Source organism: Panthera tigris, chromosome F3 (genome assembly GCF_018350195.1).
Source record: "Panthera tigris isolate Pti1 chromosome F3, P.tigris_Pti1_mat1.1, whole genome shotgun sequence".
Taxonomy (NCBI): domain Eukaryota; kingdom Metazoa; phylum Chordata; class Mammalia; order Carnivora; family Felidae; genus Panthera; species Panthera tigris.
Window position 1 is genome coordinate 32,557,782 of NC_056678.1, and position 24,689 is coordinate 32,582,470.

Genomic DNA, 24,689 nt, shown 5'->3' on the forward strand with positions numbered 1-24,689 from the left:
CCAGCTCTGTGTATTCACAAGTCTGTTTCTGTTTTTATTTTTTTTTAATTATCAATATTATTTATTTGTAAATTCAAAAAATTCATTTTTCCCCCTTTGTCAGAGTACAATGTTTATAAATGAATTATCACAGGCCATAGCATCATAATCATAGTGATCGTGGAAGTGACTGATGGTTTTAAAATCCATGATCTGGTAATTCCATAAATTTGTGTTAGCTTTTGTATTTTGACTAAATGAAACTGAATGTTAATATTCATAAGTATCATTCATTTTGACTCTTGAATACTCAGGGCTTTCTTCTTTGCCTTACCCATCTATATTTATTTGATGAAGAATTACTTTAGCAAAAATTTAGCTTTTATGTATATCAGTTGATCATTTCTACCACTATTCCATGAGCTACGGTCTTCCTTGGAAAATATCAACCTCAATATCCAACCAAAGAATGTTATTTCTTGTATGCTTATTGTAAAAACCAAACTATTTTTTTTTATTCTACATGTAAGTAAAATCATATGGTATTTGCCTTTGTCTGACTTACATCACTTCACATAATACCCTTCACATCCATCCATGTCACAAATAGCAAGACTTCATTCTTTTTATGGCTGAGTAATATCCCATCACACATACATACCACATCTTCTCTATCCACTCATCTATTTACGAACACCTAGGTTGTTCGTAATCACCAAACACCTTGGTGATTGTAAATAATGCCACAATGAACATAGGGGTGCACGTATCTTTTTAAATTAATATTTTCATTTTCTTTGGGTAAATTTTCAGTAGTGGAATTTCTGGATCATATGGTATTTCTATTTTAATTTTTGAGGAACTGCCATACTGTTTTCCACAGTCCAACTCACATTTTTACCTGCCCCTTGGGCACCTCCAGGTTGCCTCCTGTACCGTCTCCTGCTGTGCCATAACCTACGAATATCTGTGCACTTCCCCACATCTCCCTCTCTTGCACTTGGGCTGGTCATGTGACTGGTTCCGGCCAATGGAATGTGAGCAGAAATGCTATGCGTCACCACTGGCGGGGATATTTAGTACTTGTGTGTCATCCCCATGTGCTCTTCTCCTCCATGATGCCAGGCCAAGAAAGTAAAGAATCAACATAGAAACATTCTAGGTTCTGGAGTCACTGCCTAGAAAAAGCCACTGGACCCACAATGAACTGTGAGAAGAATAAATTTCTATGGGAAAAGATTACTGAGAGTTCAGAACTATCTGACAGAGCAGCTAGTGTTAATTATTCCCACACACCTGCCTTCTCCACCTGGCAAGTTCCTACTTGCGGCTCAAAACTCCAATTCAATTGCCACCTCCTCTGTGAAATCCAGTTTTTGCGGGAAGGTAAGCCACTCCATCCTATGACCTACGGTAAGTCGCTCATGCATCTGGCACAACTACCTCAGTCTGTGGACACATTTCTGTTTGCATGTTCAGCTCCTACATTTATGTGTGCTTCTTTTTTGTAATGTATTCTCAGTGCCTTGGAAGTGGCAAATACCTGAGGCCTCATTTCTGGAAGCAAAGATTGGAGCCTTCTTGTCCATGTGACCAGCAAGTCCCAAGTCAGCATTTTCCCGAGTCACAGTGTCCTTGGTACTGTGGTTGGAAGCCAGGAAAGTAGGACACTGTCGCCCACCGCAAGGAGCATGTTTTTTTTCTTGAGACCCTCTGCACCCCATCGGCTCCCACCTTTATTAAAGGACGGCTCCCACTTAAAAAGTACATTGTCTTTTCAGGAACCATCAGCTAAGATAGTTCTCAAAAAGTAAGATCAAAGAGGGGTTTTGTAATGACGAGAGGAAAGCAGAGCAGGGCTCTCTCATGGCCCCTTTGAGCCTGGCTCCCCCAAGCCGCCACGGTTTAGACTTGTGACCTGGCATTCTGGGCTCATGCAGCTGTGCCAGGGTTATTTCTGGTATGAAAAAAGCTGCAGTGGAAGCATCACTGGCTCCTCAGGGACCCGGATGTAGAGAGGACAGCCTGGTCATGTAGTCAATCACGTCGTTACCGCCTGGCAAAACTTCCCAGACCAAAGGCACAAAACCATGCCATTGGTCAGGGAAACAGAAGAGGGGACCTTGGCTTTTCACACCCGGTAAACTGGCTGGAGTAATGTGCACTGTACTCAGGCCTCATTCTCCCAAGTCTCTCAAGGCCGTGACAGAGCTCTTAGTTCCGGCCTAAGGGCAGTAGGGACCATAAATAAATGATGATCGATTATTAATGCAGTGTTTCCACAGTAACCCCCACAGACCAGCATTTTACCTGCTGGAGGTGTGGCTTCCTGTGGACACTGACACACACCACTTCATGCACATTATATACAAGACTGGCCATGAGTGTTGGCATCCCGGTGTTCAGACAAACACACCTACAACAAAGAGCTGTGGCAAACCCGGGTGCCAAGCCCACAGCTACAGGAGAGCACAGTGGGGCTTCCAGGACCTCGCTGACCAGGATGCTCAGAGCGGTAAATGAAAGGTTAGACTTTTGCAGTATACTGAAGGCTGGGATGATTAGGAAGGAAGATTAGGAAACTTTTTTTTAAATTGTTTTTTATTTGTTTTTGACAGAGAGAGAGAGAGAGAGAGAGCATGAGCAGGGAAGGGGCAGAGAGAGACAGAAACACAGAATCCGAAGCAGGCTCCAGGCTCTGAGCTGTTGGCACAGAGTGTGACACAGAGCTAGGACTCGTGGACCGTGAGATCACGACCCGAGCCGAAGTCGGTCACTTAACCGACTGAACCACCCAGGTGCCCCAGGAAACTTTTTAAAAACCAGAGTATTAATTTAGTAGAAGGCAACAGCAGAGTTTGGGAGAGCTGGGATAATACCTTTTAATGTTAAGTGCCGCATGTAATAGACGAGAGGTACATCGACGTAGGGGCCCCTGAACGTTATGGCTAAACACGGGGAATTGTTTCTGGTTGGTATTTTACGGGTCACATACCACGAACAGAACAACGAACGCCTCCCGCTACACCACACAGATGTACCACAAGGTATGTGGCAACAGCATACGTGGAAAACAAGAAATTGACTGAAAACAGCATTGTCAGGCAACTTACCTTGTATGAAGATCCTGTTCCAGTAGATTTTCCCAACTTGACTGCCCCCAAGAAACACCAGGTTGGACAGGATCAGCATGGAGGTGGAACAAGACGCAAAGGCGGCGTGGAATCGACGGCGGGCTTGTGGGGAGAAGAAGTGAATCTGTGGGGAAGAGGCAGGTGGTGTCTCACTGGAGGGGCACAAAAATAGTGCTGAGGTACCACTGGGCATCTCTAGTACCAGCCCAGGACACCCAGCCCAGAGCCTGAGCTGGGGCAGGACTTAAGCAGCCATAAAAACTTCCATTCCTGTGTCATGCTCACTCCGGTCTAAGAAGTGATGCACCCCCAATTTGTTGCTTCCTACTGCCAAACGGGCTTCCCCTGACACGTGTCACACAAGCACTGAAGCTAGTCAAGATCTGTCCAGAATGAATGTGTCCACACATCCTCTGCATGTGAACTACAGGTATAAGAACTGTTTAAACTGGGCTCCCTTATAACCAGCACAACTCCATGTAACGAGGTCAAGATCAGGGTGATGTTCTGGGCCAGGTAACTGGACTCTGGGAAGCCATCCTGTCAATCTGACCCACTGTGAGGAAGAATCCCATTAAGAGGGCGCAGGGGAATCAGCACAAGCCGACCTCATTCCCGGAATCAGAGCTCAGGGTACACGCCCCACTGAGAGTGAGCCTGCGGCAGCTTCCAAGAGCGGCCGCTTGTCACAGCACCTGAAATACGCAGGAAACAGAGAGGTGGTTTCCAACAATGATGATGATAAAGAATTCTGCTTGTCCATCTGAGGGCTTCATTGCACTTTTTCCTTCCCTTTTAATAACTTCTTGGGGACTGCATCAAGTAAACAGAGCCTTTCTTTCTTGGTACTGACTGTTCTGGTGGTCCTCCTGAGTAAGATGGCAGAGGGCTGTGCCTGGAGTGTGTGAGCGCCATCGACACGTCCACAGGGACTGTTCTTAGGGACTGCATATGCAGAATGAGAACCAGGTGCAGTGCAACAGCAAGGCCAAAGGGCCCCAGGGTTTCTGACAAATACCTCCATCAAATCCAAAGACACAGAAAAAGGAGAGAGCAGAGGGTTTGGAGATCGTTCCTGAATATCTTCCTGAAACCTACATATTTCTGGGATCACTTGCATCCTGATTTCAGCTGTGCTCCAATTACAAATAGAAATCTGAATTAACCAAATTCCTAGTATGAGAAAAGGATTAAGCTGGAGGGTGTCTCTGGAAGGAGGCTTGCTTAGTTCTGGAAAGTCTGTTACGGACTATCTGGGGCCACTGTGTAAGCCTTGGTCAGTGTCTTTTGGAAACCTAGAGAAATCAATTTCTGACCCCCTCTCCTTTTCCTCTCCTGCCAGTTCCAGCTTCTGTTCTATATGCTCAGATACAGCTGCAATCACATGTCACCCCATCCATGGTGTTCTCCAGCATCACCTTGGAGCATGGTTTTACTGCCACCATTATGTCAAAGTAAAGTGTGGTCTTCTCACAGATAAGCTGTGTAGTTGGCACTGAGTCATCTGCTTGGACATCATCGTTCTGGAAAGTTCTCCAATGATGCTGACATGTCCCCAGTTAGAGGCTACCAGACAAGGTGACCTCTAGTCTCTCCCTTGTTCTAAAAGGCCACAAGCATGTATAGAGGACACTGTCAAGTCAGACCAGACAAGAGTTAATTACACAGTATAAAAACAAGGGGCGCCTGGGTGGCTCAGTCAGCTAAGCGTCTGACTTCAACTCAGGTCATGATCTCACATTTCATGGGTTTGAGCCCCATGTTGGACTCTGTGCTGACAGCTCAGAGCCTGGAGCCTGCTTCGGATTCTGTGTCTCCCTCTCTCTCTCTGCCCCTCCCCTACGAGTAGCGCTCTGTATCTCTCTCTCTCAAAAATAAAACATTAAAAATTGTTTTAAAATAGTGATGAAAGAGACATGGGGATGAAATGGGCTTGTAATTCAGCACTCTTCACCTCTGAGAATAGGGAGACATTAATCTACCAGTTTCTGAATTTGAGAGCAGAAGATATTTTCTGTGTATCACTGGCTCCATCGGCAGTAACTAGGGAGGCAGGAGGAGAGGAAGGAGGGAGATAGGGGGGAAATTCAGAATGATAAATTAAGACAATATAGATTACCCTAACTGGCACAAATGTATCCAAATAATTCTCTCCAGGTACAGGACCACTGATAACGTGTTTCATTTCTAAGGGACCCGGTGAGTCAGATGTTCTGGCACTTCTGTTCCAAACCCACCCGTGTCCTCCAACCTTACATCCTGTTAGGGGAATTCAAAGGCTCCATGTAATCTTTTCCATATTAATGTCAATGACACAGAATGCACGTAGATTGGTTAAGCTCAGAGTGGTTCTCCTTTTACAGGAAATGATTACAATTATTAAATAACCAACTGAGAGATACTGAGAGAGGAAACTGCTCTTTGCATTGGGCTTAATTCTAAGCAGGACTGAGGAGCCAGGTGACCCAGTAGGGGGCAAGGACCAGGCTGGTAGGAGACAGAGGTGTGGGGCAAGGGGCAGAGCAAGGGAGGAGGTGAGGCGGAGAGTGAGTCCTGGAGACACAGGGCTCCTCATTTCAGCACCTGAAGCTCTGGTTCTAACGGATCTTCCTTTGCTTCTGTGATTATTCAGCTATATGAGTCAATAAATTCCTATTTCTGCTTAGGGAAAAAAAAGTCAAAATAATAGCAAATATGAAAGAGCCTCTGATCTCAGAGACAATGGAGGACAGCTAAAATCTGACAAAATGGGCTACAATTCAATTTTTATAAAGAGTTAATTTTGCAAAAACTAAGCAAGAACATTAAAGGCACAGGCTTTTAGAATCAATACACCAGAAAGATACAAAGGAGAAATCAAGATGCTTATAGGCAGTTGTTGATTACCGAAGTAGGAGACAATAAAGTACATCCAAAAACCTGATTGAACTAATAGCCCCATCCTCTGAACTAACAAAATTAGCCTGGCTGCCCACAAGCAGCAAACTCAGCATCACTTCTCTGCCCTGTGAATCAGTGGGAGAGCAGAATGAGAGGCACCAGGAATAAAAGAGAGGGCCTGTGCGGATAACCCACGGTTAATAGCAAAGGGGATGTGAATCTCAGCTAGAACCCATCTCTCCTCTTCGGAGTCCCTGAATACACTGCGGGAGGTGACGGTTTAGACACTGTGGATCTCCCTCTACCTTGGGAGCCATCTGGCCTCAGCCCCTGATTTACACTCCAGACCCAAGTTCCATGCTTAGAGGTCCTAAGGAGGAAAGAAGTCACATGGGCAAGGCTGGAAGGGTATATCTGGCCAGCTCCACCAATAAATACGACTTTCTACATCTCTAGGGCCATGGGGTCAACATTCCTACTTTAAACTCTTGATTTCTTTTACACAGTCTCCTTAGATATCCTGTAGCCATTGTTGCCATCACTCCTGTGGTCCTTCACGTCTAGGATACAGGCTATCTGTCCATGTGCAGGGGCCATGCCTCGTATGTTAGTCATGATTCAGGTGCTGAAAAGCCTCCCTGGTAGGAGAGGTCATGTGATGGACTGTGCTCCAAATGGGGAAATAAGCCAGTGTATAGCGAGGAGGCATCAGGTATGAAAATAGGAATTGCCAACTTGGTCAGATAAGGCAATGACTGGTAAACAGAATCTGATTTTAACACAAATGCAACAGGATACACCAGAGCTCTGGTCTGGTCATGGTCTCTTCCCATAGGAAAGATGAGGCTACGGCAATTCAATATCCTGGCAGCAAAAAACTGGGAATGGTTTTCCAATCCCCAGGGGATGGTTAGAACTTGCGGAGCAGCTTTTGGTTGCCCCAAGGTCACAAAATTAAGGCATGAGATGGCAGGGCCCAGGGATAGTAAACATATTACAATGTGTGAGACAGAACTGTCCTGCCCAGAATGTCAACAGTGTCTCTTGAGCATGGGTGAAATGTTTTCTTCTATGTTCCTTATAAGCCCACTTCCCTCTTGGTCTATGGGGGCACAGAACCTCCCTACCTGCCTCATTAGGAGCGATGCCAAAAAAGTTCCCCCTTTCCCCTGGGGCCCAGAGAAAGGCATCCCAGGGCAGGGACAGTGCTCTTCACAGTGCCCCAGTGTGAGGCTCCCCTAACCCACCCACCACCCCCTGGCACCCAACTTGAGAGGAGCCTCCTGTGCCAACCACAGATAGGCATGGTGTGCCACCAGTCCCGAGGCTTCTCTCCCTCACACCCCACAGACCCAGAGGAAAGAAGAAGAATAGAAAGTATCACTTCCTACCCTAGGGTGACCAGTTCTCCCTCAGGGACTCTGGCTTCAATAACAGGTTGAGATGGTTTCTCTCCATGTTAGCATTGATATAACCCACTCTTTAGCAGATCCTGGACTTTGGGCCTGGATACAGCAAGCCCCACAGAACACCTAGAAGCACACACCCAGGGTAGACCTCTAATTCCTCTGCGTGAGTTCAAGGTCTCTGATAGAAGAAACAAGACGTGGGGTGTGGGAACACTTTGTAAGGACAGCGTACTTTAAAACTTCCCTCAAAGCACTGCTTTATACTTCCCTCTAAGACACTGACTTCCAAAGGAACTAACCCAAACAAAGTAAACCTTGGGGCAGAACTAAACTGTCAAACTAGTTTGCCTTTCCTCCTGTGAGGTGTCAGCTCCTGTGTTTATTCCTATCTCTATGGAAACTCCTCTCTCTTTTCCAGTCAGCATCCTGTCCCTGGAAATCACAGGACCTGGGCTGGGGCGAACAAGTTGGGTCCTGGGGTGGTGTGGAAACTGGGTCAGAAGTTACTCTCAGAATGTGCACTAGGGTGGGAGGCAGATGGCGCGGTGGGGCTGCAGGCTGCTGTGCGCGGTGGGTCCCACACTCGTCCACAGAGGGGCTGCATGTGGGGCCGAGCTGGGAAGAGGGGACAGGCTGAGCATCTGGGGGAGCAGATGGGCCGGAGGAATGGCTGCTGGAGACTGACAAAGGCTTGGCAAGTGGGACCTGATACTGTTTATTTTTAAATGGGAAGAAGCTAAAAAAAGAAATTGGGTGGGTTTGAGCAGCTGGACACAGTTCTTCCATATAATCACTGAAGTCTTTCATTTTCTAATAAAAATGCTACCCAGAGGGTAAGAGAGGATGCACAAGGAAATGGCATGGGGGATATTGCTGGAGACCAGGGAGAGTAAATGAGGGTAGACACCCCACAGGCTGTAAAGATGAGACCAAAGGTAACAAAGAAACAATCAGAGCTCTTGTGAAAGAGAAGGGTGGCCAGGGCAAAACACTCAGGAAGACCCAAACTCCTGTCCCATCCTGCGCCAACCCGCCAGGACACCTCTCCTCTTGCTTCATTGGACAAGGCACTTTGGTCCCTTCCGTTCAGAAGTCCATGTTTCATGAGTAACCCCTCTCTCACGCTCCTCCCTGTATGGTGAGTGCTATTCTTCCATCTGCATCACATAAGACCCATGAATACTCTGTGTGTGCTCAGTAATTAGTTATTTAACACCTGCCTCTCTCTTTGCCCTAAATAAGTTACAGAATCTCCTGACTTCCTTAATGTTCCATTCCATCCTTTATCCATGCCAAAGGAATATCTGAAGGCACTCAAAAGCAACACCTCCTTCCTTCTTGTAAGTGTACGAAGCTCCAAAATATATCTGGTCAATGAAATGAAAATTTCCAGTATCTACTACTGAGATCTAAGCAATGTATGCTCCTGAGAGAGAATCAAATATTGTGGTGATAAAGACAAAGCCAACTTTGCTTAAATGGACAAGTCACCTGCTCCACAGTTTACATATCCTGCTTGGTTAAAAACAGCACAGCCTATAGTCTGGCATCCAAATCCATGCAGCATACGAAGCAATTTCAGGAGGCTTTCAAATAGCCAAGCAAACAACAAGCTCTTGGTATAATCAGAGAACTTAAGCCATATTTGAGGGGCTGGGATCCTGCCAAAAGTTCTGGAATGGCCAACAGTACTGTCTCACCCCGTGTTCTTGCTCTTCTACCAACATGGCCATGCTTTTAGTCCTCATGTCTCTGCTCTGGATTGTGCAGAAGCCTCTTTGTTAACTGGCATGCTATACTCTGGCCTTTCCCCCTCTGGTTCATCAGGTACACTGAATATGTCCCTCCATTGCGCAAAATATCTTGGTGGCTCTTTTACTACTTGAGACTAAAATCCAAAGAAGGTCCTTTACAATCAGACCTCATTTTACTTTCCAACCTTGATTCCTGCTAACGACACAGCTCTACTCACTGTTCTTCCAACATGGCACGTACTTTTACAGCTCCGTGCCTTTGCACAAGCTGTTTTCTCTACTGAAAATGTGTCCTCCTAATTCTTTCTTCAAGCTCCAGCTCAGCGTCAGCTCAGGAGACCAACAGCTTTGGACCAGTCCAAATGGTGCTCAGGTTCTGGGCCCACTTTTTAACTGCACTGCTCCGGGCAAGCTCAGACTCCTAGTTCACAGTTGGTATTTGATAAACATAGGCTACTCTAACCCTGTCAGAGTCAGTCACCCCTTTTCTGTGTTTCTGTAACCCAGGGGATAGATAGTATCAATCTATATGCTTTAGCTATACAATTTCTGATGCAAAAACAAATTCACTATGTGATGACCTTAAGCTATATTGCTAAGTAGGAGAAACTATTCCCTTTTTGCAAAGGAGAAACTAGAAGGGCATAGACTTTAAGTAACAGGTCCTCGGTCATACACTGGTAAGTAGAGTAGTAAGGATAGTACAGGGATTCACACATTCCTCTAACTCAAATGTCTTCATGCTGCCTGCTATATTGTGCAAATTTATGTCTGTGTAGCACTGTGTGTCCCTCCCCTAGAATGGAATCTTCAAGATATTTGTCCCTTCAGTGCCAAATACAAAGTAGATCTTCAAGAAGTGTTTTTTTCCTTGAAATACTTCAAATACGTCAAAAACTAGTACTTAGTTATGCATGTGTTCCTTAAGCAATGGTTGATAGATACTCACCAAGTGTCAATTTCAGGAGCTCAATATTTTCAAGAACAATATGGCTTAAAATAACACTGGAAGTTAAAAAAGTAATTGGAATTCACCATTAGAGTAGGAGATTTAACATATCCCCTCAGAAAATGACACCTAAAAGATCAAAAGTAAGAATATAAAATAGCTGAATAAAAATTAATAGGCCTAGCACCCAAACTGGAAAGGAAGAAGCAAAACTTATCTCTGATTGCAAAGGAAATGATTTTATATGTAGAAAGAACTAAAGATTTTATATACATAAAAAAAACCCCAAACTGTTACAACTAATGAAAAAAAATTCGGCAAAGATTCAAAACAAAAATCAACATGCAAAAATCGGCTGCACTTCTATACACTAACAATAAACCATCTGAAAAGCAGATTAGGAAAAGAATTCCATTTACGATAGCATCAAAAAGAAAAAAATACTTAGGAATAAATTTAACTAAGGAGGGAAAAGACTTATATACTGACAACTACAAAACACTTCAAGAAGAAACAGACATCCATATTCATAGATTGGAATATTTAAGATTATTAAGATGACAACACCACCCAAAGCTATCTACAGATTCAAGGCAATCCCTATCAAAACCCCAGTGATGTTTTTTTTTTTTCAAAAAACAGAAAAACTCATCTTAAAATTAAGATGGAATCTCAAGGGAACCTAAATAAGCAAAACAATCTTAGAAGAGGAGAGGCTATCAAGGTGGCGACACAAGAGGTTCCTCCCCTTCCCTCCTTCTGTGGCTGCACTGAATGCACAGCTATACATTCTGTAAATGGAGCAATTTACACTGAAAGAAATCCAGAAACTGGCAGAGAAACTCCTACCCATCAGGTAAATGAGAAAATACCCACATCTTAACAGGCAGACAAGGCTGAGACATACTCTTGCCATAAACCCCACCCCCCACAAAGCATCCTACAATTGGGAGAAAAACCCTAATTCCCAGCTTATCCCTGAGGAACAAAGATTCTGAACCCCACATCTAGCACCCCAAATTTTAAGACTCCCATTGCAGGAACAGACAATTAGCTCTGAAAACCAATGGTGCCTGTGTTCATAAGACCCCCAAGACGAGCAAACAAAGAAGCAGTCTTGAGGGGCACATGAGCACTTGTCACAGCTCTCTCCCCAGAGTCACCACTAAGAGAGCAAGCAAAAATCTCCCAGTCTTTCTCTGAAAGAGGTCTACTGCATAGTTTAAAATTTTCTGCCTGAGAGTCAGACTGCTCATTTAGCACACATCTAAAGAATGTCTGTGATCCTCCCAGGTCACTGGGAAGCTGGTGGACACCTCCCCCACCTTTTCCCTCCAGCTCACTCCAAGTTGCCAGTATCTCCCTGGAAGGAGCTTGAATTACACCTGCATGCCAGCTTTTGCAGCTGCTGTCCAAGGAACAGGTCCCCCAATGGCCTAGCTCTGGTGGCCACTGAGGCTTCCATTCACAAGTCCCATAGGACTGCAGCAACCAAAGAAGCAGTTCCTAACAGGCACAGGAGCACTCTCCTGAGACCACACACCAAGTCTCGGCACAGACTGAGCAGGCAAAAGTTCCCATCTCCCAGTTTTTCCTCGGAAACAGGTTTAAATATGTTCTCTCCCAGCTGATGATTGAGGGTCTAGATTCTAATCATACTGCATCAAGGTACTGATTGTGACCCTCCCCTAGGGCACACTAACAGGTCTTAGCACATCTTCAGCTAAGAAGGCCATTAAGAATGAAGAAGGTAACTTGACCTTGGACAATCACAAAGGTTTGAGAAAAAAATTAGAAGCTCAGGCCAGGCTGACTGACATGGTTCAACTTCTACACAAGACAACTCTGTCCAGATTAGGAGACATGGTAATTTTATCTAATGCAAAGAAACCATTACAGAGAGTAAAAATATATATATATAAAGAAACAGAGGAATATGTTCCAAACAGAAAACGAAGATAAATCTTCAGGAACAGATCTTAATGAAATGAAAATAAGTGATTTTTATTTGACTGAAAGTTTAAAATAACAGTCATTATAACACTCACCAAAGCCAGGAGAGTAATGTATAAACAAAATGAGAATTTCAGCAATGTATAAATGTATAATTTATCACAATGAAAGAATTATTAGGCCTGTCTAATAGAAAGATACATAGAACAATGAATACACGCAATTTTCATATACAAATGGACCATAATCAAACTGAATATGAACTAAGCCAGGAAAGGAACCCAAATATATTCTAAAAAGTTATCATGAAGGCTATGCTCACCAACAATGGAATAAAATAAATCAGCAACAACAAAAATTTATAGAACTTAACACATTAGTAAATTTTTAAAAAATTTTCATTGATTTAAACCAAACACTTTTGGGTTGGAAGATGGCGGCATAGGAGGACGCTGGGCTTACCGCGCGTCCTGCTGATCACTTAGATTCCACCTACACCTGCCTAAAGAACCCAGAAAACTGCCAGAGGATTAGCAGAACGGAGTCTCCGGAGCCAAGCGCAGACGAGAGGCCCACGGAAGAGGGTAGGAAGGGCGGCGAGGCGGTGCGCGCTCCACGGACTGGCAGGAGGGAGCCGGGGCGGAGGGGCGGCTCGCCGGCCAAGCAGAGCCCCCGAGTCTGGCTGGCAAAAGCGGAGGGGCCGGACGGACTGTGTTCCGACAGCAAGCGCGACTTAGCATCTGGGAGGTCATAAGTTAACAGCTCTGCTCAGAAAGCGGGAAGGCTGGAGGACAAAGGGAGGGAGAGTTGCTGAGCCCCCCGGACGACAGAGCTCAGCTTGGCGGGGAACAAAGGCGCCAGCGCCATCTCCCCCGCCCATCCCCCAGCCAAAATCCCAAAGGGAACCAGTTCCGGCCAGGGAACTTGCTCACTCCGCGCAAACACCCAACTCTGTGCTTCTGCGGAGCCAAACCTCCGGCAGCGGATCTGACTCCCTCCCGCTGCCACAGGGCCCCTCCTGAAGTGGATCACCTAAGGAGAAGCGAGCTAAGCCTGCCCCTCCTGCCGCCGTGCACCTTGCCTACCCACCCCAGCTAATACGCCAGATCTCCAGCACCACAAGCCTGGCAGTGTGCAAGTAGCCCAGACGGGCCACGCCACCCCACAGTGAATCCCGCCCCTAGGAGAGGGGAAGAGAAGGCACACACCAGTCTGACTGCGGCCCCACCCATCAACTCCAGTTATACACCACAGCACAGGGGAAGTGCCCTGCAGGTCCGCACCACTCCAGGGACTATCCAAATGACCAAACGGAAGAATTCCCCTCAGAAGAATCTCCAGGAAATAACAACAGCTAATGAACTGATCAAAAAGGATTTAAATAATATAACAGAAAGTGAATTTAGAATAATAGTCATAAAATTAATCGCTGGGCTTGAAAACAGTATAGAGGACAGCAGAGAATCTCTTGCTACAGAGATCAAGGGACTAAGGAACAGTCACGAGGAGCTGAAAAACGCTTTAAACGAAATGCAAAACAAAATGGAAACCATGACGGCTCGGCTTGAAGAGGCAGAGGAGAGAATGGGTGAACTAGAAGATAAAGTTATGGAAAAAGAGGAAGCTGAGAAAAAGAGAGATAAAAAAAATCCAGGAGTATGAGGGGAAAATTAGAGAACTAAGTGATACACTAAAAAGAAATAATATACGCATAATTGGTATCCCAGAGGAGGAAGAGAGAGGGAAAGGTGTTGAAGGGGTACTTGAAGAAATAATAGCTGAGAACTTCCCTGAACTGGGGAAGGAAAAAGGCATTGAAATCCAAGAGGCACAGAGAACTCCCTTCAGACGTAACTTGAATCGATCTTCTGCACGACATATCATAGTGAAACTGGCAAAATACAAGGATAAAGAGAAAATTCTGAAAGCAGCAAGGGATAAACGTGCCCTCACATACAAAGGGAGACCTATAAGACTCGTGACTGATCTCTCTTCTGAAACTTGGCAGGCCAGAAAGGATTGGCACGATATCTTCAGTGTGCTAAACAGAAAAAATATGCAGCCGAGAATCCTTTATCCAGCAAGTCTGTCATTTAGAATAGAAGGAGAGATAAAGGTCTTCCCAAACAAACAAAAACTGAAGGAATTTGTCACCATGAAACCAGCCCTACAAGAGATCCTAAGGGGGATCCTGTGAGACAAAGTACCAGAGACATCGCTACAAGCATAAAACATACAGACATCACAATGACTCTAAACCCGTATCTTTCTATAATAACACTGAATGTAAATGGATTAAATGCGCCAACCAAAAGACATAGGGTATCAGAATGGATAAAAGAACAAGACCCATCTATTTGCTGTCTACAAGAGACTCATTTTAGATCTGAGGACACCTTTAGATTGAGAGTGAGGGGATGGAGAACTATTTATCATGCTACTGGAAGCCAAAAGAAAGCTGGAGTAGCCATACTTATATCAGACAAACTAGACTGTAAATTAAAGGCTGTAACAAGAGATGAAGAAGGACATTATATAATAATTACAGGGTCTATCCATCAGGAAGAGCTAACAATTATAAATGTCTATGCGCCGAATACCGGAGCCCCCAGATATATAAAACAACTACTCATAAACATAAGCAACCTTATTGATAAGAATGTGGTAATTGCAGGGGACTTTAACACTCCACTTACAGAAATGGACAGATCATCTAGACACACGGTCAATAAAGAAACAAGGGCCCTGAATGATACATTGGATCAGATGGACTTGACAGATATATTTAGAACTCTGCATCCCAAAGCAACAGAATATACTTTCTTCTCGAGTGCACATGGAACATTCTCCAAGATAGATCATATACTGGGTCACAAAACAGCCCTTCATAAGTTTACAAGAATTGAAATTATACCATGCATACTTTCAGACCACAATGCTATGAAGCTTGAAATGAACCACAGGAAAAAATCTGGAAAACCTCCAAAAGCATGGAGGTTAAAGAACACCCTACTAAAGAATGAGTGGGTCAACCAGGCAATTAGAGAAGAAATTAAAAAATATATGGAAACAAACGAAAATGAAAATACAAAAATCCAGACGCTTTGGGATGCGGCGAAGGCAGTCCTGAGAGGAAAATACACTGCAATCCAGGCCTATCTCCAGAAACAAGAAAAATCCCAAATACAAAATCTAACAGCACACCTAAAGGAAATAGAAGCAGAACAGCAAAGGCGGCCTAAACCCAGCAGAAGAAGAGAAATAACAAAGATCAGAGCAGAAATAAACAATATAGAATCTAAAAAAACGGTAGAGCAGATCAACGAAACCAAGAGTTGGTTTTTTGAAAAAATAAACAAAATTGACAAACCTCTAGCCAGGCTTCTCAAAAAGAAAAGGGAGATGACCCAAATAGATAAAATCATGAATGAAAATGGAATTATTACAACCAATCCCTCAGAGATACAAACAATTATCAGGGAATACTATGAAAAATTATATGCCAACAAATTGGACAACCTGGAAGAAATGGACAAATTTCTAAACACCCACACTCTTCCAAAACTCAATCAGGAGGAAATAGAAAGCTTGAACAGACCCATAACCAGCAAAGAAATTGAATCGGTTATCAAAAATCTCCCAACAAATAAGAGTCTAGGACCAGATGGCTTCCCAGGGGAGTTCTACCAGATGTTTAAAGCAGAGATAATACCTATCCTTCTCAAGCTATTCCAAGAAATAGAAAGGGAAGGAAAACTTCCAGACTCATTCTATGAAGCCAGTATTACTTTGATTCCTAAACCAGAGACCCAGTAAAAAAAGAGAACTACAGGCCAATATCCCTGATGAACATGGATGCAAAAATTCTCAATAAGATACTAGCAAATCGAATTCAACGGCATATAAAAAGAATTATTCACCATGATCAAGTGGGATTCATTCCTGGGATGCAGGGCTGGTTCAACATTCGCAAATCGATCAACGTGATACATCACATTAATAAAAAAAAAAAGAGAAGAACCATATGATCCTGTCAATCGATGCAGAAAAGGCCTTTGACAAAACCCAGCACACTTTCTTAATAAAAACTCTTGAGAAAGTCGGGATAGAAGGAACATACTTATACATCATAAAAGCCATTTATGAAAAGCCCACAGCTAACATCATTCTCAATGGGGAAAAACTGAGAGCTTTTTCCCTGAGATCAGGAACACGACAGGGATGTCCACTCTCACCGCTGTTGTTTAACATAGTGTTGGAAGTTCTAGCATCAGCAATCAGACAACAAAAGGAAATCAAAGGCATCAAAATTGGCAAAGATGAAGTCAAGCTTTCGCTTTTTGCAGATGACATGATATTATACGTGGAAAATCCGATAGACTCCACCAAAAGTCTGCTAGAACTGATACGTGAATTCAGCAAAGTTGCAGGATACAAAATCAATGTACAGAAATCAGTTGCATTCTTATACACTAACAATGAAGCAACAGAAAGACAAATAAAGAAACTGATCCCATTCACAATTGCACCAAGAAGCATAAAATACCTAGGAATAAATCTAACCAAAGATGTAAAAGATCTGTATGCTGAAAACTATAGAAAGCTTATGAAGGTAATTGAAGAAGATATAAAGAAATGGAAAGACATTCCCTGCTCATGGATTGGAAGAATAAATATTGTCAAAATGTCAATACTACCCAAAGCTATCTACACATTCAATGCAATCCCAATCAAAATTGCACCAGCATTCTTCTCGAAACTAGAACAAGCAATCCTAAAATTCATATGGAACCACAAAAGGCCCCGAATAGCCAAAGTAATTTTGAAGAAGAAGACAAAAGCAGGAGGCATCACAATCCCAGACTTGAGCCTCTACTACAAAGCTGTCATCATCAAGACAGCATGGTATTGGCACAAAAACAGACACATAGACCAATGGAATAGAATAGAAACCCCAGAACTAGACCCACAAACGTATGGCCAACTCATCTTCGACAAAGCAGGAAAGAACATCCAATGCAAAAAAGACAGTCTCTTTAACAAATGGTGCTGGGAGAACTGGACAGCAACATGCAGAAGGTTGAAACTAGACCACTTTCTCACACCATTCACAAAAATAAACTCAAAATGGATAAAGGACCTGAATGTGAGACAGGAAACCGTCAAAACCCTAGAGGAGAAAGCAGGAAAAGACCTCTCTGACCTCAGCCGTAGCAATCTCTTACTCGACACATCCCCAAAGGCAAGGGAATTAAAAGCAAAAATGAATTACTGGGACCTTATGAAGATAAAAAGCTTCTGCACAGCAAAGGAAACAACCAACAAAACTAAAAGGCAACCAACGGAATGGGAAGAGATATTTGCAAATGACATATCGGACAAAGGGCTAGTATCCAAAATCTATAAAGAGCTCACCAAACTCCACACCCGAAAAACAAATAACCCAGTGAAGAAATGGGCAGAAAACATGAATAGACACTTCTCTAAAGAAGACATCCGGATGGCTAACAGGCACATGGAAAGATGTTCACCGTCGCTCCTGATCAGGGAAATACAAATCAAAACCACACTCAGATACCACCTCACGCCAGTCAGAGTGGCCAAAATGAACAAATCAGGAGACTATAGATGCTGGAGAGGATGTGGAGAAACGGGAACCCTCTTGCACTGTTGGTGGGAATGCAAATTGGTGCAGCCGCTCTGGAAAGCAGTGTGGAGGTTCCTCAGAAAATTAAAAATAGACCTACCCTATGACCCAGCAATAGCACTGCTAGGAATTTACCCAAGGGATACAGGAGTACTGATGCATAGGGGCACTTGTACCCCAATGTTTATAGCAGCACTCTCAACAATAGCCAAATTATGGAAAGAGCCTAAATGTCCATCAACTGATGAATGGATAAAGAAATTGTGGTTTATATACACAATGGAATACTACGTGGCAATGAGAAAGAATGAAATATGGCCTTTTGTAGCAACGTGGATGGAACTGGAGAGTGTGATGCTAAGTGAAATAAGCCATACAGAGAAAGACAGATACCATATGGTTTCACTCTTATGTGGATCCTGAGAGACTTAACAGAAACCCATGGGGGAGGGGAAGGAAAAAAAAAAAAAGGAGGTTAGAGTGGGAGAGAGCCAAAGCATAAGAGACTGTTAAAAACGGAGAACAAACTGAGGGTTGATGGGGGGTGGGAGGGAGGGGAGGGTGGGTGATGGGTATTGAGGAGGGCACCTTTTGGGATGAGCACTGGGTGTTGTATGGAAACCAATTTGACAATAAACTTCATATGTTGAAAAAAAATTAAAAAAAAATAAATAAAAAATAAACCAAACACTTTTATTGAAATAATAATAAAATGAATAAACGTTGGCAAGTATGATGAATTAAGAAAACAAGGCCAAATAAACAACAAGAGATAATAATATATAGGAGATTTAAAACTCTTTGGAGATTATATAGCAATATATTTGGTAACGTAGCTGAGAAACACAGTATCTAGAAAATATAAATTGCCTAAAATTCTCAAAGAAAAAGTAGAAAGCCTGAGAAAGCATAACCACAGAAGAACTGAAATAGTGGTCAAAGCTCTACACTTAAAGAAAAATTGGCCAAATGATCTTAATGAGCAAGTTCTACCATAAGGTCAAGGAAAAGACAATTTCCGGAAACTGTTTCAGAAGATTGAAAATCATGGGAAGCTTCTACTTATTTCATGGTGCTAGTATAACCCTGATACTAAAGTCATAAAAAGCCAACATGGGGAAATAAAATCATGAGTTAATCTTTCTTATACACAGTGCCTTAAAAATTCTAAATTAAATACCTGTAAATTGAATATAGAAGTGATTAAAAGAATACTCGCAATTGAGTAGGATTTATCCCAGGAATGGAAGGAGGATTCAGTATTAAAAACATTAGAAATTTATGAGATTAAATAATTAAAGGAGGATAATCTTATGATCACTCCATAGATGCTAATAAAATATTAAGTAAAATTGCACACTCATTCATGATTTTTTAAAAAAACCAACTAGTAAAAGAAAAGAGGAAGCTTCTTTAAGTTGATAAAGAAGATATGTCAAAACCCAGAGCAGGTATTCCCTCCCACTAGCTTTAAGAAAAAGACATTTTCTCTTCTGTCACTCAAAACCACGCTGAAAGTCTCCATCAGTACCACAAGACAATTAAATGCAGCAAGAGTTAAATTTGTTGGCAAGGACAAACTGTCATTATTTGTAGATGATATGATCATCTATTTAGAAAAATCAAAAGAAACAACTGGCAAATTAATAGAGGCAACAAAAGATTTAAACAAGAAAGAAGCAAAATTATCAACTCAAAACAAAAATCAATACCTTTCTTACATCAAAGCAATAATCCACAAAGAAGTGCCCAAGACTTCTGAGGAGAAATGATAAATCATTATGTAATAACCTTAGGGAAGACTTGAATAAATAACTATTCATGATTGAAAATTCAGAGTCAATATCACAGACATGCAAACGCTACCCAAATTAAGCTACAATTCATTGCAAACCTAACAAATTCAGATATAAATACCAATGTCAGGAATCAAGACATACCATAGAACTCTAGCATTTAAAATAGGAAGAATCAAGTAGATCAATACAATAGAATGGAGCCCTAAAACGAACCCATGTATACTTGGATATTGACTATATATTAAAGGTGATCTTTCAAACAGGTAGGGAGAGTATGGACCATTGAATAAAATAGTTTTTTTAAGTCATTTATTTTTGAGAGAGAGACAGAGCGAGTGGGGGGGGTGGGGGGGGGGGAGAGAGAGAGAGAGAGAGAGAGAGAGAGAGAGAGAGAGAATCCGCACTGTCAGCACAGAGTCCCACGTAGGGCTTGAATTCACAAACCATGAGATCATGACCTAAGCTGAAACCAAGAGTCAGATGCTTAACCAACTGAGCCACCCAGGTGCCCCAGAATAAAACAGTTTTAAGATATAAAAACCATTCTTAGTTGCAGGCCATACAAAAACAGGCAGTAGACCAGATTTGGCCCATGGGCCATCATTTGCCAACTCCTGTTCTATTCTATTCTTGGTCCCTGCCCTAAAGGAATACTTACATATATGTACAAGGAGGCATAAATAGGCATCTCTACAGCAGCTGCATTTGCAAAAGAGAAAAATTAGAAGCAACCTAAAATTTCAGCAACAGAAGAATGGCTAAAAAACATTATATATCCATACCATGTCCAGTCATGCCAATCCACATACACTAATATAGAAACAGCCTCAAAATAACACCATGAGGAGGGGAGAAAAAGCACATATTTTAGAATATTTATCCATTTATTAAACCACACACACACACACACACACACAGCAGTAAAGGTATGGAAAGCTATACTCCAACCTGACAATAATGGTTACCTCTCATGGGAGAGGAAAGTGAGTAAGGTGTGTTTGCTGGGGTCAGAGGAATTATTGTCTTAGGGGGCTTCAGTCTTACCTGTATTTTTGACTTCATAAATTAAAAAGAATAAAAGAATTAAAAAAAGGAAGTCTAGGAATCTTTCTGCTTAATGACCTTAGACCCTGGCTACCGCCCCTAAGTATGGAGTCAAGGCATGTGGGTGAGAAGACAGAAGCTAAATGACTGTCACCCCCCAGTTATGACTGCTCATGGCTGGGGCCTCCCTCTCCAGGTAGCACTAAGATCCCTTGGGACTATTAAAGAAGCCTAAAATGTGACAGTTGTGGCCTCAGCTATATCCTGTTCAAACACAAAAGCAACAGCTTAGGGCAACTCCCATTTTTAAGCAAACTTGGTATTTTAAAATCTAAAACTGACAAACAGGTAAAGCATTCCAAAATGATTCAGCCAACAGCACAGAAAACTGTTCTAGGACATCCAGTTAAACACAGGAGATGAGAGATCTTTGCTCCCTCCAAAACCCCATTAAAAAGCAAGTAAGCATTTGATGGGGCACCTGGGTGGCTCAGTCAGTTAAGAATCTGACTTCGGCTCAGGTCATGATCTTACAGTCTGTGGGTTCAAGCCCTGCATCAGGCTCTGTGCTGACAGCTCAGAGCCTGGAGCTGCTTCAGACTCTGTGTCTCCCTCTCTCTCTGTCCCTCCCCCGTGCGCGCTCGTTCACTCTCTCTCTCAAAGATTAATAAACATTATTTTTTTTTAAAAGCAAGTCAACATTTGAAAAGGTATAGACTCACAGGCAAGGAATGGAATCGAAGTGAAAAGCAAGTGGGCAAAATGAACCCATTTTTACAAGACAGAAAACAGATGGAGGAATTAGCAGCACTGAGACACCTAGATAGTAGATGTCAGAGGAGAAAGTCATTCCTACACCAGATCCCCAGAAGGCCTAGCCATTAGAGGCACCATGTGCCACAGACGGCAACAGTAAACCACGGAGACAAGAAAACAGAGAGGTTGGCTAAAAATCTTGGTAATGTAGGGCATGTGGGTGGCTCAACTGGTTATGGTCTCACAGTTAGGGAGTTCGAGCCCCACATCAGGCTCTGTGCCGACAGCTCAGAGCCTGGAGACTACTTTGAATTCTGTGTCTCCCTCTCTCTGTGCCCCTCCCCTGCTTGTCCTCTTCTCTCTCTCTCTCTCTCTCTCAAAAATAAACAAATATTTAAAAATATCTTTAAAAAATCTGGGTAATGAGGGGCTCCTGGGTGGCTTGGTCGGTTAAGCGTCCGACTTTGGCTCAGGTCATGATCTCACGGTCCGTGAGTTCGAGCCCCGTGTCGGGCTCTGTGCTGACAGCTCAGAGCCTGGAGCCTGTTTCAGATTCTGTGTCTCCCTCTCTCTCTCTCTGCTCCTCCCCTGTTCATGCTCTGTCTCTCTCTGTCTCAAAAATAAATAAACGTTAAAAAAAAAAAAAAAGAATAAAAATCTGGGTAATGAGCATACAGACCCTGGGGCTTCCTTCTTTCTCTGACCCCCACTCCCCATGACGAAGGCGATGATGAGAAATTTTTTTTGTGAATAAATTGTATCAGAGTGACTCTAAACTCAGGGACAACGGGTACAGTGGCATTTCAGAATGCCAAAGATATTTTCATTAAGTTTCTCAAGAGAAAAACAGATTACATATAAAGAATCAAAAATCAAAATGGCATTTCTCAACAGTAAAGCTAAAAACTAGAAGACAAATTACATCTTCCAAATTTTCAAGAGAAATTACCTTTCAACCTTAAAATTCAGTGCTCAGACAATCAATCAAATGTGAGAATAGAATAAAGACAGTTTGGGAAATGCAAGTCTCAAAAAAATTTATTATCCATGGTCCTTTTCTAAAGGCCCTTCTACTAGGTCTAGTAGAAGTAGTCCTTGTACTGAAGGACGTGCTCCACCAAATCAAAGGGAGGAGAAAACAAGGGGACGTGGGGTCCAAGACCCAGGGATTCAGCCCGGGAAAGAGGAGGAGGAAAGTGTCAGGACACAGACTGTACAGTCCATCTAAAGAGATATGATCCAGATGGGACAGAGGATGGAAGGGCCCAGGAGAGGTTCTCCGGGAAAAGAAGAGAGCTGACAGATTGCCAAAAACATCTGACCACACGGAAATGACTATTCTGAGGGATTTTTCCATTTTACTGGGGAGTCTGCAAAGAAGTGGTGATAGTAACCTGCCAATGAAACAAAAAGAGGCAAGGTGATTCTTAATCTGAGGTGGGCAAACAGTGGGCTAAAAAGGAAATTCAATTATAGCATATTAACTGGCGTGGCAGTAAGTCACACTTAACATGGTGGTAACGTGAACATCGAGTGCTGATGGAACCAAACACAGAGCTACTACCATATTGGAGGGAGAATAGGCAGTAGGTCTCAGATGCTAAAACCTCATGTAGAAAGCAGCTAATATTTATAATTCTTAAGGGAAGAAATAAGAGAATATACTTTAGAAAGGCAGAAGTAAATGTCAGAAACAACTGAAGTGAATTGGAAGTTGTTGCTGATGAGAAGGATGTATGAGCAGAATGGAGACCAAAGATTCATTTACCTCAAGGAAGCCTTGCAGGAAGATTTGACTTCTGACCCATAAACAGATATTCCTTAAACTTTCTGGGTTTCCATTTTTTCCCACTGCAGAACAAGGATAATGACAGTACTTACCTACAAAGCTACTATTGAAACCACAGGACATAATTTGGTAAAAATGCTCTTGTGAGCATTGTCACTTCACTTAGAGCAATTTTTCCATACGCAGGTAGAGTGAAGCCACAACTAAAACACAAGATGTCCAAGAACTGAGGGCTGGAATGTGAAATTGATGTAATGCCAAATGGTTCTGCCTAGCTTGCTTGTCCCGAATTGCAATTCTTTGTTATTCCCGAAGAAATCCATTTTTGCTGCTTAAAAAAACTTAATGCCAAATGTACACAAGCAGCAAGGAGAGATGAATGAATAAGTGTGTAATATTTATCAAGGCAGGTGTCTCTTCTTACCTAAAATTAAGGAAGCTTAGAATAAATTATGTATAACTGAATTTGACTCCCTTTCTAATTGAACTATGTGTTCTTAGACATATCACGTACGTTCCCTGGTCTGGAGTTTCCTCATCTATAAAAATGGAGATAAGCAATACCTGCCCTGGGTGGTTGTTGAGATGCTTCAATAAAATAACCAATGTGGAAGATCTCTGTGCAGGGTCTGGTACAGTTTCTTCTCTGGCAGCTAGAGCAGCCCCACATTAGTCTGTTCTTCCATCTCTAACATACATCAAGCCTCCAGGGTCAGCTAAGCATAGCCTCCCGAGAAGGGATCCATCATGTTCCCTTTTCTCTCAATCACCCTTAATTAGATAACAATACGTATTCACCGTAGAAAAGGCTGCAAATATAAATAAGCAAAACCAGGAAAATATGTATCATAAATAATCCCCATCAATAAAAAGCTAATCACCATCTGTATGTTAGCATGTAACCTTCTGCGTACTTTTCTGTATGCGCACGGAACTTTAAATAAATTTTTATTCTACCTATTATTCCTTATTCATCTTTCTTCACAGTTAAATCATTTCAAAATCGCTACTTTCAGTGGTGGCATAGTCAACTTACTAGATGTCCTGTACCTCTTATACTCTTTCCTGCTACGCCTCAAGGGACAGACAGTGGCCCTTCCAGCACTTACCTGAGCTTACGGGGTGGACTAGAGGGTTGAGACAAGAGGAGAAAGCAAAAGCCCCCTTAAGTTGTGTGTTTCAGTACATGCTGGCAATCACAAGTACAATGATACCAACTCAGCTATCTCAAATGAGGCCAGCAGCTGCTCCATAAGCTTTTTAAAGCAGTGTTTATTTCTAGGTCTTGGGAGGAATGTGAGATATTTTGGAAGTCCTGCACATCTCTGACTTCTCAGAGCTTTAAAAATGAATAGATGCACACAAACATATATATCTATACACACACACACACACACACATATACATATACTACATATAGATGCTATACAGTTACAACATACATATAATATCCACTTCACATAATATATAAATACACACTGTAAATAAATACATACTGTAAAAATATATTGCACTAAGTATGTGCATATTATTTTGGGGAAAGTGGGCTAATTTATCCTTCTATTGCTAATAGGAACACTGAAAACTCAAGTTCTG

At 42.6% G+C, this 24,689-nt stretch overlaps 1 protein-coding gene across 10 annotated transcripts in view; it reads right to left on the reverse strand.

Annotated features, from left to right (window-relative positions):
• HHAT (hedgehog acyltransferase) overlaps positions 1-24,689 on the reverse strand; it is a 321,914-nt gene that overhangs the window by 51,477 nt on the left and 245,748 nt on the right. For all 10 annotated transcript variants that reach the window (XR_006214213.1, XR_006214214.1, XM_042976895.1 and 7 more), the window contains one exon: positions 3,093-3,237. Coding sequence is in view for 8 of the 10 variants with exons in the window: in XM_042976895.1 (XP_042832829.1) it covers positions 3,093-3,237 (145 nt within the window). In the remaining 2 variants the exon portion in view is untranslated. The remainder of the gene's footprint in view (positions 1-3,092; positions 3,238-24,689) is intronic.